Source organism: Peromyscus leucopus, chromosome 18, assembly GCF_004664715.2.
Source record: "Peromyscus leucopus breed LL Stock chromosome 18, UCI_PerLeu_2.1, whole genome shotgun sequence".
Classification (NCBI taxonomy): Eukaryota; Metazoa; Chordata; class Mammalia; order Rodentia; family Cricetidae; genus Peromyscus; species Peromyscus leucopus.
The window spans coordinates 41,407,643-41,420,385 of NC_051078.1; the positions used below are offsets into that span (position 1 = coordinate 41,407,643).

Sequence of the window (12,743 nt, forward strand, 5' to 3'; positions counted from 1 at the left end):
TTAATAACAAAAATCAAAACTCCAAGTTAGCTGGCTCTGGCTCGCTAATATAATCTCTTAAGTGTTTAGTCCACATCTGTGACCTGAGTGGACACAGCCAGTGTCCCGTCCCGGCCCCCCCCCCCCCCCCCCCCCCCCCGCCCCCGTCCCTCCCGTCTGTCGTCTGTCGTCGTCCCGTCCCGTGTCGTGTCCCCGTCCCCCCCCGTCCCCCCCCCGTCCCCCCCCCGTCCCCCCCCCCCCCCCGCCGCGTGTCTGCAGGAGCTGTGAGACCTGCCAGGCACCTGGGAAGATGACCCTGCCCACACGTTCCACAGTCGTGCAGCAGGCTGTCTGCTAACTGTGATGACTAACAGCACACATGGATCGTGTACACGGGTGGATGCAATGGACAGGGGAAGACTTCCTTTCCAGTGAGAATGCATCAGAACAGCAACTCATTTCCAGTGGGTGAACTGCTTACTTAGGAAAGCTCCCATTTGGCGTTTCCAGATGGCAGCCGACTGGCTAACTGTAGCGGTGGGGAGTGGTACCAGGGACACAGGTCTGCCATCTAGTCCTAGATGAGAGGTTTCAGAAAACCCGACTCTATTTCCTCATTTCTTAGGTGGGTTACATCAGAAGACACTCACAGAAAAGGCTTTTATGTGTCATTCTGAAGGCTTTTCTTTCTTATTTTGAGAGTCACAAAGTTTTTAAGAATTTATCTTGCAAGTGTACTCTTTCCTGGGTTCATTGTTATTTATATTCAAGCTGAACTCTTTCTTTTTTTAATCCAGAAAGTTTACTATTACTACAAAGTGTTCTCATACTTATTATTTGTAATTATTGTTATAATTTTTTTAAATTTATTTATTTTACATCACTACTGCAATTTCCCCTCCCTTCTTTCCTCCCAGTTCTTCCCCCCACCCGATGGCCTTCCCTCTGCCCCCAACCCCCACCCATCCACTCCTCTTCTGTTTCTGCTCAGAAAGGGGCAGGCCGCCCATGGATATCAACAAAACATGACATATCAAGTTGCAGTGAGACTCAGCACCTCCCCTTTTATCAAGACTGGGCAAGGCAATCCAGTAGGAGGAAAAGGGTCCCCAAAGCTAGCAAAAGAGTCATAGACAGCCATTGCTCCAACTGTAAGGAGTCCCACAAGAAGACCAAGCCACACAACTGTCCCACACAGGCAGAGGGCCTAGGTCAGTCCCATGCAGGCTCCCTGGTTGTCGGTTCAGCCTCTGCGAGCTCCTATGAGCCAGGTTAGTTGATTCTGTGGTTTTTCTTGTGATGCCCTTGACCCCTCAGGCTCCTACAATCCTTCTCCCCTCTCTTCAGCAGGATTCCCTAGCTCAGCCTAATGTTTGCCTTCGGTCTCTGCATCTGTTTCCACCGCTTGCTGGATGAAGCCTCTCTGATGACTACTGACCTAGGCACCAATCTGTGAGTACAGTAGAGGGGAGCATTCCAGGGTCAGGCAGGAACCTGGTGCAAGGGAAACTCCCAGGAATCGACAAGGATGACCCCAGCTAACACTCCTAGCAATAGCAGATATGTAGCCTGAACTGGCCACCTCCTGTGACCAGGCAAGACTTCCTTCCAGTGGAAGAATTGGACACCAACCAGCCACATAACCTTTGACCGACAGTCTGTCCTGCCTACGGGACAGGCTAGGATAAGGGTGGCACAGAGATTAAGGGAGTGGCCAACCAATGACTGGTCCAGCGTGAGACCCATGCCACGAGAGTAAGCCCATCCCTGACACTGCCTGGAAGACCAGAACCCAGAGGCTGGATGGCCCAGAGACCTACAATAGAACCAAACATGACCAGAGGGAAAAAAAATGTCAATGTAATAATGCCTAAAAATGTATATACACTCTTATCCCAAAGTCCACCTTACTCCTGAAACTTAGAGGCCAGCCCACTGACTGTCAATGGACCACTCCAAAGGGACAGATCTGCTCTGTCACACAGAGGGAGGGCGTGGCTTCTCTTTCATTACTACTTCAGCAGACCTACAGTACCCAATCCGCTCTCTCCGCCATCCGACAGCAGTATTTGCCTTGAAGTCGTTTTGGTAGTAAATAATGCCACTGGCTGGGACACAAATTTATTCTCTCGTCTATAGTACTATTTTTTGTTTTGTTTTTTGTCTGATAACAAAATGTTCTAAAAGCATTGATTTTTTTTTTTTCTTTAGGTTTTTCAAAACAGTTTCTCTTTGAAACCCTGGCTGTCCTGGAACTCACTCTGTAGACCAGGATGGCCTCGAATTCAGATCCACTTTCCTCTGCTCCTGAGTGCTGGGACTAAAGGCGTGTGCCACCACCGTCTGGCTAATTTTTTTGATTAGCAGAAATATAATATTCTGTTGGCTCTTTCAGCTACCTGCAGTAGGGCTTTCTTTAAGTACAGGAGTAAATGTACGTCTGCTGCTGTAGACAACCACAAACATTTGTCATCAGGCCATGTATAATTGCTTAGAAAAACATAAAGGCATATACTATTAACACTACTACCTTATATAGCCAAGAGAGCTGTGTTCTTTTTTTATAAACCAAATCACTGATAAATGAACATCAAAATAGAATATATTTTAAAACCGTATTTACAGTAGCACAAGAGAAGCAAACTCAAGTATTGGTTTACCAGAGGAACAGCCCTGTTTCATTTTTCTGATATAGCCAAAATTTCAAATAAAACAATGGCACAAATCTACACTGAACTGCTAACCTATGTCAACTTGAAGTGCCATTGATTTTAAACTTTTCATTTTATTTATTTTTATTTTATGAGCATTAGCATGTATGTCTTATGAGGGAGTCGGGTCTGCTGGAACTGGAGTTACAGACAGTTGTGAGCTGCCATGTGAGTGTTGGGAATTGAACTCAGGACCTCTGGAAGAGCAGTTGGTGGTCTTAACCTCTGAGCTTTCTCTCCAGCCCTGTGTAATTGATTCTAATGGGAAATATTGAACTTCTGGAAATTGGAAAAAGAACAGTGAAACCTGCAGGTTTAGACAGAGAAGACAGATAAATTAGCTCACCACTTGAACCATCTTGAGGTATCTGGCGTATCTTGGGTCCTTGGCTACAGTTACGATATTTTCTGAAGAAACTTCACTTTCCTGTGGTCCAGAGTCTTGTGTGCTGTCCTGCTGTAGAGAGTTTGTGTAAATCTTTAGACGAGTCACAGAAAGTATCTGTCATGTTACTTAAAAGGGATGTTTATTTTTATAATTATAAGGTAATACATACTTAAAATTGTATTCTTACATTTAAATACCAACAATTTAATTATGGGATATATGTTTCCAAATACCTATAAATATTATAATTTTATAATATAATTTTATAAAATTATAATATAATTTTATAAGCTAAAATTAATATCATCAATAATATATTGTTCCTTAAAATGCAAATGTATCCTTGGCATCAGAATTTTTAGTTTTCCTTTATTTATCCTATAAAACATGACGGGTGGATATATCAGGAAACTAGTAAAACAGTTTGATTTGCCAACTGCTCAACTAATGGACAATGAATGACTTTTCTAAGGATCTGCCATGTACCCTATTGTCCTCCTCACTTATTAAAACCATCATATTCTAAATGGATATGGTGATTCTACGTCTTTAGAAAGTGATGCTCAGAGATTTCTTGGAGAAAACTAGATTCTCTGGTTTTGTACATTGTATGTGTTGAGCAGTTATTAATGGTAACAAAGTTAACAGAGTGTCTAAAATACTAAATACTAGTTTGGGTGACAAATACTGAGGGGCGGTGTTTTTAAACAGTGGTAGTCCTGACGCTGCACAGTGCTGGGTTACAGAAGCTGGGGCACAGTGAAGACTCACCAGCACACAGTACTTGGCTTCCCTACCAATCTGAACACTCAGAATCAACTCATTTTCGTGACTCTCAGTCAGCATTGGCATAACTGCTTCAAGGAATTTCTTCCACAGATGCCATTACAATGCATCAATGCTAAAATGTGGACAAATTACTATTTTAAAAATCTTCAGTCTTAGCTAGGCAGTGGTGGTGGCACACCTTTAATCCCAGCACTCAGAAGGCAGAGGCAGGTGGATTTCTGAGTTCAAGGCCAGCCTGTTCTACAGAGTGAGTTCCTGGACAACCAGGGCTATACAGGGAAACCCTGTCTTGGAAAAAAAAAAAAAAAAAGAAAGAAAGAAAAAAGAAAGAAAAAGAAAAAGAAAAGAAACAAAACAAAACAACAATCTTCAGTCTTTAAAAAATGAACATAAATTATGTTTATATATTGAAGTTTTTCTAATATAATATATATGTAAGCCAAATCCTTTTGTTTTTAAAGGAACTCTGAAGCAATAAAACAAGTACAAATTCTTTTGGTTTCTTCCACTATGTGATATTGTTAAATGTTACAAAAACAAATGACAATATGTATGAGTATATATATTCATCTGCAAAACACTTAAACACGAGTCAAAAACATTGTTAAGCATAAAAAGAAAAAAGATTCAAGCATATGTTTTACGTCTCTAATGCACAGCTCCTCCAAAGCCCAATGGAGCAAATGAGAGCTACATCCCAGTCTAACAGTTTTCAACTCTCAGCTGCTACCTTGTGCCAACACCCAAGACCTAACAAGGTTTAATCACACACTAGCAGACTTTTACTATATGAATGGCCCATTAAGCCTCCTAATCCTTTCTCTCAACTGTCCTTCATTTCATTCTCAAGTTGATCTCAATCTGAATAACTGATACTCTACTGTGAACAATGATAAGATCTGAGCCATGAGATTAAAGTTGCACAAAAAACAGTATAGAAACCACAGGATTCTGACTCACAGTTTAGAAACTGTAATAAAGAGATGATGTTGTTATTGTTTTGTGTTGAGACAGGGTCTCATGTAGCCTAGACTGGTCTCCAGTTTACTACATAGCCAAGGATGACCTTGAACTCCTGATTCTCCTGCATCCACCTCCCATGTACTGGGATAGCTGAGTTGACTATAATGTCCATAAAAATCTGCATAAAGCAATGCATAAGTCCTTTTCAAAGTATTTTATATAGAAATATACTAGTTAATGTCAATGAAGAAAAAATGAGTTTATCTGAATGTTATCATGCTCAAGAATCATTTTATTAGATTGATCAACACAAAACCAATACAATTTTACAAATGCAGAAAGGCCACAGAACTTCCAAATGCTCTAAATGAATTAATTTACAACTCAAAAATTGTCAGACATATACCAGGCAGTTCTGAATCTGCAAAGCAGATTAAGAAATTCAGGTGTGATTAACAGTAATAGGTAGTTGGGGATCTGCAGGGGTTGGTCTTAGGACCCCATAGATATTGAAATCTGCAGCTGCTAGAGTATCCTATCTATAAAGTGGCATTGTGTCTGAATTTAACTTACCCTATAGTGTGATTTAGGCCATCTTTAGATTACTTAGAGTACCATTTACAATGTAAACACTCATGGTGTTTAAGGAATAATGACAAGGAAGAGTCCACATACATTCCCTATAGATGCAAATTCTTTCTTCCTGAATACCCTTAATGTGTGGTTAGGTGAATTCCGAAATGCAGAATCAGGCACAGAAGATCAACTAACTATACTTGAGTCATAGGGCTCTTCTGAGGACTAAATATATTCAATTATTAAAATAAAAACACTCAGAAGTATATACGTGTTGACACACAGCAAGCTTCCTTTCTCAGCTACTAACTTTATTAGCAACATCATTATGACCTAAAAATACCGTGTGAAAATACTTCTAGGTACAAATGCAAAATTCGCTTACATAGGATGTCTACTTTGTTAATATTACTTTAGTGGGTCACCATTTTGGTGATTGTTTTATTTCATATTTCAATACCTCACTGAGATGTGCATATAATGGATATCTTTAAATAAACAAATCAACTTCCAAAATACACTTTTTCAGTTCACTGAAATATAGAGACTTTGGGTCTTGTTAACTTTGGTGTGACATACATAATGAAGTTTTAATAAAATTAAAAAACAAAATAGCTAGCTCCTTTTCCTCGACATGTGTTCTGCACCTTCAGGCTTTGTAATTTGATGACTAAGAGTCTCACAGCTACTGAGCATCTTCCAAGGTCTAAGCACAGGGCTATCCAGCTCAACCACGATGACGATGACCATGTCCCTGTAAATCTTACCTGTGGCTGCTCTGGAGGGCTTTCAGAATGTGATCCGCTCGGGACGGCAGTGACACTTAAAGGAGACACTTCAACGGTGACATCCTCTAGGCCTGGGATAGATGACAGCTGAGAAATGAACATTAGTGTTGGGAGATCCTTTTAGGTGCACACAAAAAACCTTTTTACCTGTGAGTTCTTATTCAGCTCCCTTAAACCTACCAAATCACATAGGTTCAGAATTTTCATCTTCCATCTCCATGTCATAAACTCAAAGTGAAAAACATTCACAATACTTTTGAAGATTTTTTTCAAAAGTTTAATTTAGTTGATAACCCTTCTTTCCCTACAAATTATTGTTAAGATTACAGAGTATTTTAGTGCGAGATCTGAGAGCGTGGCTTTAGAGCCTGACTGCCAACGTGTATGCACTGCTAACATACTATGTGAGCCTCTGGCCAACCTTCCTTATACCCCCATTTTTATTGCCTGCAACAAGGATGAGGAAGTTTTCTTTATAGAATTATTTCTGAAACATTTTTATTAAAAATAGCTTGCTAAAGAAAAGTACCCTGCAATACACAGTGTATGTGCAAGTGTGTTGTATATACATGCATGTGTGTGTGTGTGTGTGTGTGTGTGTGTGTGTGTGTGTGTATAGCTGTGTGGGGGTTAGCAAGCACGTATGTGCACATGTGTGCATGCATGCTGGTGCATGTGCTGGACTCTTCTTCACTGTCCCTTCACCATCTTCTGAGGAAAGGGTCGCACACTGCCTGGAGTGCCTCCATTTGAAGTGCTGGATTGGCTAGATCCTTTCTCCCCTGAACTCAGGTCCTCAGACTTGTAACAGCAAGTACTTCCCTGCATCTCCTACCCAGCCCGCTAGCCCATTTTAAGTTTTAATTGGTTTTTCGAGACAGGGTTTCTCTGCGTAGCTTTGCGCCTTTCCTGGAGCTCACTTGGTAGCCCAGGCTGGCCTCGAACTCACAGAGATCCGCCTGGCTCTGCCTCCCGAGTGCTGGGATTAAAGGCGTGCGCCACCACCGCCCGGCGTGTCTTTACATTTTAATATATAACACAGCGTATTTTTCTCTCTGTAAACATTTATTATTGAATGTTACTAAAATGTGTTTTATTCACAGCAGGTAGGCATATTGTCAACATTCCAGACTAGAACAGTAGCATTTTAAAACAAAAAAGATAGGCATTTGGGGTTAGATTTACAAAAAATCCATCCTGATATTACCCTGTGTCTCTCAGATGTTTGCTGGCTGTGGGAATTGTACTATGCTGGCGAAACACTATGGTGAACTTGTCCAAACGGAAATGTGACTTGTGTCCTTGGACGGCAGCACCTTAGGGTCCCCAACCATTAAAGACACAGTCATAAGACAGAGTATACGAAATCCCTGGTGATTGGATCTCAAGCAGCAGAAGTCATTGACAAGTGCTGACTGAAGACTGTGCTTAGCCAAGTGGCAGTGGCCCAAAGTCACAGTAGGTGCAGTTGTGACGGCTAGAATATCCCTAGCATATCCAAAGTTCTATGCCAGAGAAATGGTCTCAGGCAACGTACCTGTTGAAGTCCACAGAGGGCAGAGAAAGTACAACCTCGCCTTTACTTGCGTATTCTAACACGAATACAAAATTTTCCACTTACACATTTAGTGAATATTTTGATTAAAAAAATGAAATCCCCCTTGAACTGACACATACAAAGGCAGACACTGAACACTTTTTTGGAGTATCATGGAGGGAAGGATAAAATCCCAAAAATACAGTAGAAAAAAAAAACACACAGTAGTTTCTCCTTTACCCCCGAAAACAGGAAAAACATGTACAACATTACAAACCAAAAGAAGTTAAAACTGAATGTGTCACTTATTTATCAAAATCTCTAGTAATCAAATAAAAATAATTTTTTTCAGGTAACACAGGACCTTTCGTTTGTTGTTTCTTTCTGTACAGATCAGGCTGGCATCAAACTCACTATCTTCCTGCATCATCCTCCTGAGTACTGGGATTATCAACAGGGACCACTGTATCCAGCTTCTTGGCAATTTCTGATTTCAAACTGGTATTCTTCATTAACTTCCAAGATATTTTACAAATGAAAATATCAGACAATGTTGATAAATTTTAATTGGGAGACTTTTAAGTTTTATTCTAATGATTATATTATTGTGCCACTATTTCTACATTATAATCATTAAAATAAAAATAATTGGGCCAGAGAGACAGCTCAGCGGTCAAAAGCACTGGCTGCTCTTCCAGAGGACCCAGGTTCAATTTCCAGGACCCACATGGCAGCTCACAACTGTCTGTAACTCCAGTTCTAACTCCCACAGACACACATGCAAGCTAAACACCAATGCACATAAAATAAATAAAAATCTTAAAAATATAATTTTGAGTTTCCATTAATAGTAGCTTAATTTGCTAACATGATGTTTATAGTTTACTTGTAATTAGCATAATGAAAGAACTCTCAATCCATGAGTTCATTTGAAATGACTAAGTTGATGTTTACATAACACCGTTCATTGTCTTGCAATTTTAATACATTTTTTAATGTGCAACATTATCACTTCACAGACGCAGGGGTTAGATTGATTTCACTCCCAAATACATTCTAAGTATGACTGAGAAAAATGATGTACATACAGAAAAGTTTATCCTGTATTTGGAAATACAAACCTTTGCATCTAAAATATTGAGAGTCGTTTCAATTTGTTGAATACGAAGAGAAAGGTCTGCCAGTTTCTAGAAAAAGTCAGAGACATAAGAACAGAGCATTTGATTAACATGGCGAGAAAGAACAATGAAGAGCAGATTTGGAAATTATAAAATACACAACTTAAAAATTTCTCATTTTCTCATATACCACTGTTTTCGTAAGAGTTGAATGAGAACATGGTATTATTAGAATATGTCAGTTTCTATATGGACACTAATAGAAATTTTTTTTTTTTTTTTTTTTTTTTTTTTTTTGTTTTTTTGAGACAGGGTTTCTCTGTGTAGTTTTGTGTCTTTCCTGGATCTCACTCTGTAGACCAGGCTGGCCTCGAACTCACAGAGATCCGCCCGTCTCTGCCTCCCGAGTGCTGGGATTAAAGGTGTATGCCACCACCACCCGGCCACTAATAGAAATCTTAACCTTTCACCTTTCTTAAATTCATTATCAGAGCAAGAAACCAAAATATACATTCAAGCTAGGCCAGTCTTTCATTCACTGTGTGGGGCCCACAGAGACTCCACAGTGAGGCCTTATTCCATCTTGACTCAGGGTCAGAGAGTCTGAGTTTGCTTTGCCCCACAAAGCTGCATAATAGGATGTTTTGGCCAAAGGCGTGGTTACCAGGTGACGTATACTTCAAGACCTAATTATAAGATGCTTTGTCATAGGTGTGGTTACCAGGTGTTCTGAAAATTAAGGAAGGGTCTACACTTGTTTGTACTTTGTACCTTGACCTTGAGAGGGGGAGGTCTTTTGCCTCTCCCCTTGCTGGTATATAAAAAGCCCATTAGGAATAAACACGAGGAGACTGTGGTATTGACCCAGAGCCCTCCCGAAGCTATCTTGTGTCTCTGTCTTTTTTTTCATCTATGTCTATATTTTTCCTATCTATTATTTCTTAATCCTCACTCTTCCCTTCAAGGACTGCTCAATGGTTCGGGCTGGTCCCTGACACTGCTGTATTCTGAGAACCAGGACAGTGCCTGGAATGTGAAAGCAGCGAAATAACTACTTGCCAGTGAGTGAACTGTCCACAGAAGACAAGAGAAAGAATAACAATTAGTTAGACATAGCCTTGCATAGGATCTGCCTGTAGAAATTACTCTGGTGAATAAGCAAATACAATTCAGTCCAAATTCAAAGTTCTCAAGTTTCAAAAGTAAAAGGGGGAGGGGTGAAATGGAAAGATGAACAATACATTTTAGAAAAGAATTAAAAGAGAAAAAGAGTTCTAAAGAAGCAAAATGAAACATCTACTATCAAAACCCAACATAAACCAGACCAAAGCACACTATGCCCTAATTAATTTATAAAATTAAGCTACCCATCTGGTCCTAGGGAGACGGTCCAGGGGATAAAGCACTTGCTACTCCAGTGCGGGGACTGGAGTTTGTATCCCCTGCACCCACATAACAGCCAGGCAGGCGTAACAGCCAGACTGGAGTTCGTACTCCCAGCACCTGGAGGTAGAAACTGGATTTCCAGAGCAAGGTGGATAGTAGGAACAGCCAGATCAGTGAGCACTGAGTTCACCAAGAGATGCTGCTTCAATAAATACAGTGGAGAGTGATGAGGGAAAGATCGAATGGCATCCTCTGGAGTCCATGTGCATGCCAACCTGTACACACAGTTACCCACACAAATGGGTATGGGTATATCTGCATGCACATATACCAAACATACAATTATTCATCTACACACATATATACAATATATACAATCCAAAAAAGCATTTACTGAATACTTTGATTCTAAACATGTCATGTTTTGTTACACATTCCAAGAGGGTTAGCCAGTTTACTCCATGGCAGAGGCAGCATTTTGTCTGCTACGTGGAATAATATAAAACTCCTTATTAAAAGCAGAGCTTTAATTCCCCAAGGTCATTTTGCCCACAATTAGGAGTAAAATACTGAACATTGGTACAGAGCACTTAGTGTTTCATAGGATACTTGGTTGTTTCAAGGAAGGATCTATCAATCCTGCCTATGTAAGTCTCAAACTTGGGATCACGGCAGCTCCCTGCCTCAGCCATCCAAATAGATGGAATGGCAGGATACGTTGCTGCATCTGAATCTGTCACCTGAAATTTAAATAAAAGCTGCATTCTTTTTATTTTACCTATTACTGTATTTTGTCTCTTCCATCTTTGCAAGCTGGGATGAAGATGTGTATCTTCAGTCTTAGGAATGACAATGGAAGCCTGAGTGGATGTTGAAGCAACATTATCAGAGGACATAATAGAAGAAACTTCTCCTGGATATAGCAATTGCTCTGATAACTTAGATCCACAAGACTGGTACATGAGCGAGACAGTGTTTCAATATTATTTAACTCATATGTTGCACTTTATTACATTATCACACCCCTTTCATATACCTGATGCAAAGTGTATAGCTATAGAGTACTTGTTTTTTATTTTGTATTAAAGATAACGTTTATTTTAAATTATGTGTGTGTGTCTGTGAGTATGTGTACATGAGTGCAGGTACCCATGGATGCCAGAGGAGGCGCCAGGTCTCCTGGAGCTGGAGTTACAGGCAACTGTGAATCACCTAACATGGGTGCTGGAACCCAAACCTGGGGCCTCTGTAAGAGAAACACGTGCTTTTTACTACTGAGCTACCTGTCCAACCTGAGAACACTTACTTTTAAAACGACCACTGGAAATTCAACATACACAAGCTAATCTCTAATTCTGGTTTCATTTTTTTTGAGAGAGGGATTCACTGTGGAGCTCAGGTTGGCTTCAAACGTTCAGTGCAGTCTGAGTAGCCTCAGGCTGTCAGTCCCCCCTAGGGCTCAGATAACAGGCCTGCATCCCCTGGATCAAATTTAGTTTTAATGGCATCAGTGCTAAGTTTAACTTTGAGATTTGTTCACAATAAGCTGTTATGTAAACATAAATACAAGTTATAAAACATGTCATGCTATCCAAATTATAGGCACATTCCTGAAAATCATGGAAATTCAATTTTGGCAAATTTAATAAGTCTTTTAATTCACTAGAGGAGAAATCTTACAACAAATTAATTTGTGAAATGATAAATTCCATATGTGAAAAATGAGCATACTGGTTTAAGTAAAATGAACATAAAAAAAAATGAATTCAAAATTTACTATTTTATGCATGTATGTGCATATACATGTTAATGTGTGTGAGAGAGTGCACATACATGTGTGTCTATGTGGAGGCCAGAGGTCAACTTTTAAGGCATCTTCCTTAATTGATCTCTACTTTAAGTTTTGAGACAGGTTATTTCCCTGTACCTGGAGCTCTCCAATTCAGTTTGACTGGCTGGTGAGCAAGCCCAGGAACCCTCCCAATGACCCTCCCGACACCCAGGTTAGGCATGCTCTTCCCTAGTTAACTTTCATATAGACTCTGAGACATCAAACTCAGGTCCTCATGCTTTCATGAAAAGCATTTTATTGACTGAACTATTGCTCCAGTTCCCCAAACTAAGTTTTATGTTTTAATATACCCATATAAATATACACTTTGAAAGAGATTTAGTATTGTAAATGTCTGATCATTGGTGTGTGAAATACTGTGTCTGCATCACATCATTCGAGTCTCCACACCAAGTCTATAAAGTAGGAATGACCTTGCTCATTTTTAAGAGAAAAAGAAAAAAGCGAGATTTTATACAAGTGAAATCACCTGAACCAAAACACTTCAAATCCAGAGCTGACAGAATCTGCGACAACATGATGGTAGATCCGGGGGGCCACAGACTGTTGTTCATTATCCAGAGTTAGTAAACAACTGACCAGCTTCTCAGCAAGCTCTGGACTATACAGACTGGAAACCAAGATTTTCTGATTTGGAACATTTACTAAGGTGGATG

At 40.0% G+C, this 12,743-nt stretch overlaps 1 protein-coding gene across 6 annotated transcripts in view; it reads right to left on the reverse strand.

Annotated features, from left to right (window-relative positions):
• The window catches only part of Washc3 (WASH complex subunit 3), a 100,359-nt gene that overhangs the window by 77,740 nt on the left and 9,876 nt on the right, over nt 1–12,743 (reverse strand). For 2 of the 6 annotated variants that reach the window (XM_037196853.1, XM_037196855.1), the window contains exons 3-5: nt 8,853–8,918; nt 6,174–6,281; nt 3,037–3,144 (exon numbers count right to left, since the gene is read on the reverse strand). In XM_037196853.1, the coding sequence (XP_037052748.1) occupies nt 3,037–3,144; nt 6,174–6,281; nt 8,853–8,918 (282 nt within the window). Of the gene's footprint in view, nt 1–3,036; nt 3,169–6,173; nt 6,282–8,852; nt 8,919–12,743 lie in introns of all 6 variants that reach the window. The other 4 variants (XM_037196852.1, XM_037196854.1, XM_037196851.1 and 1 more) reach the window with 2 other exon arrangements.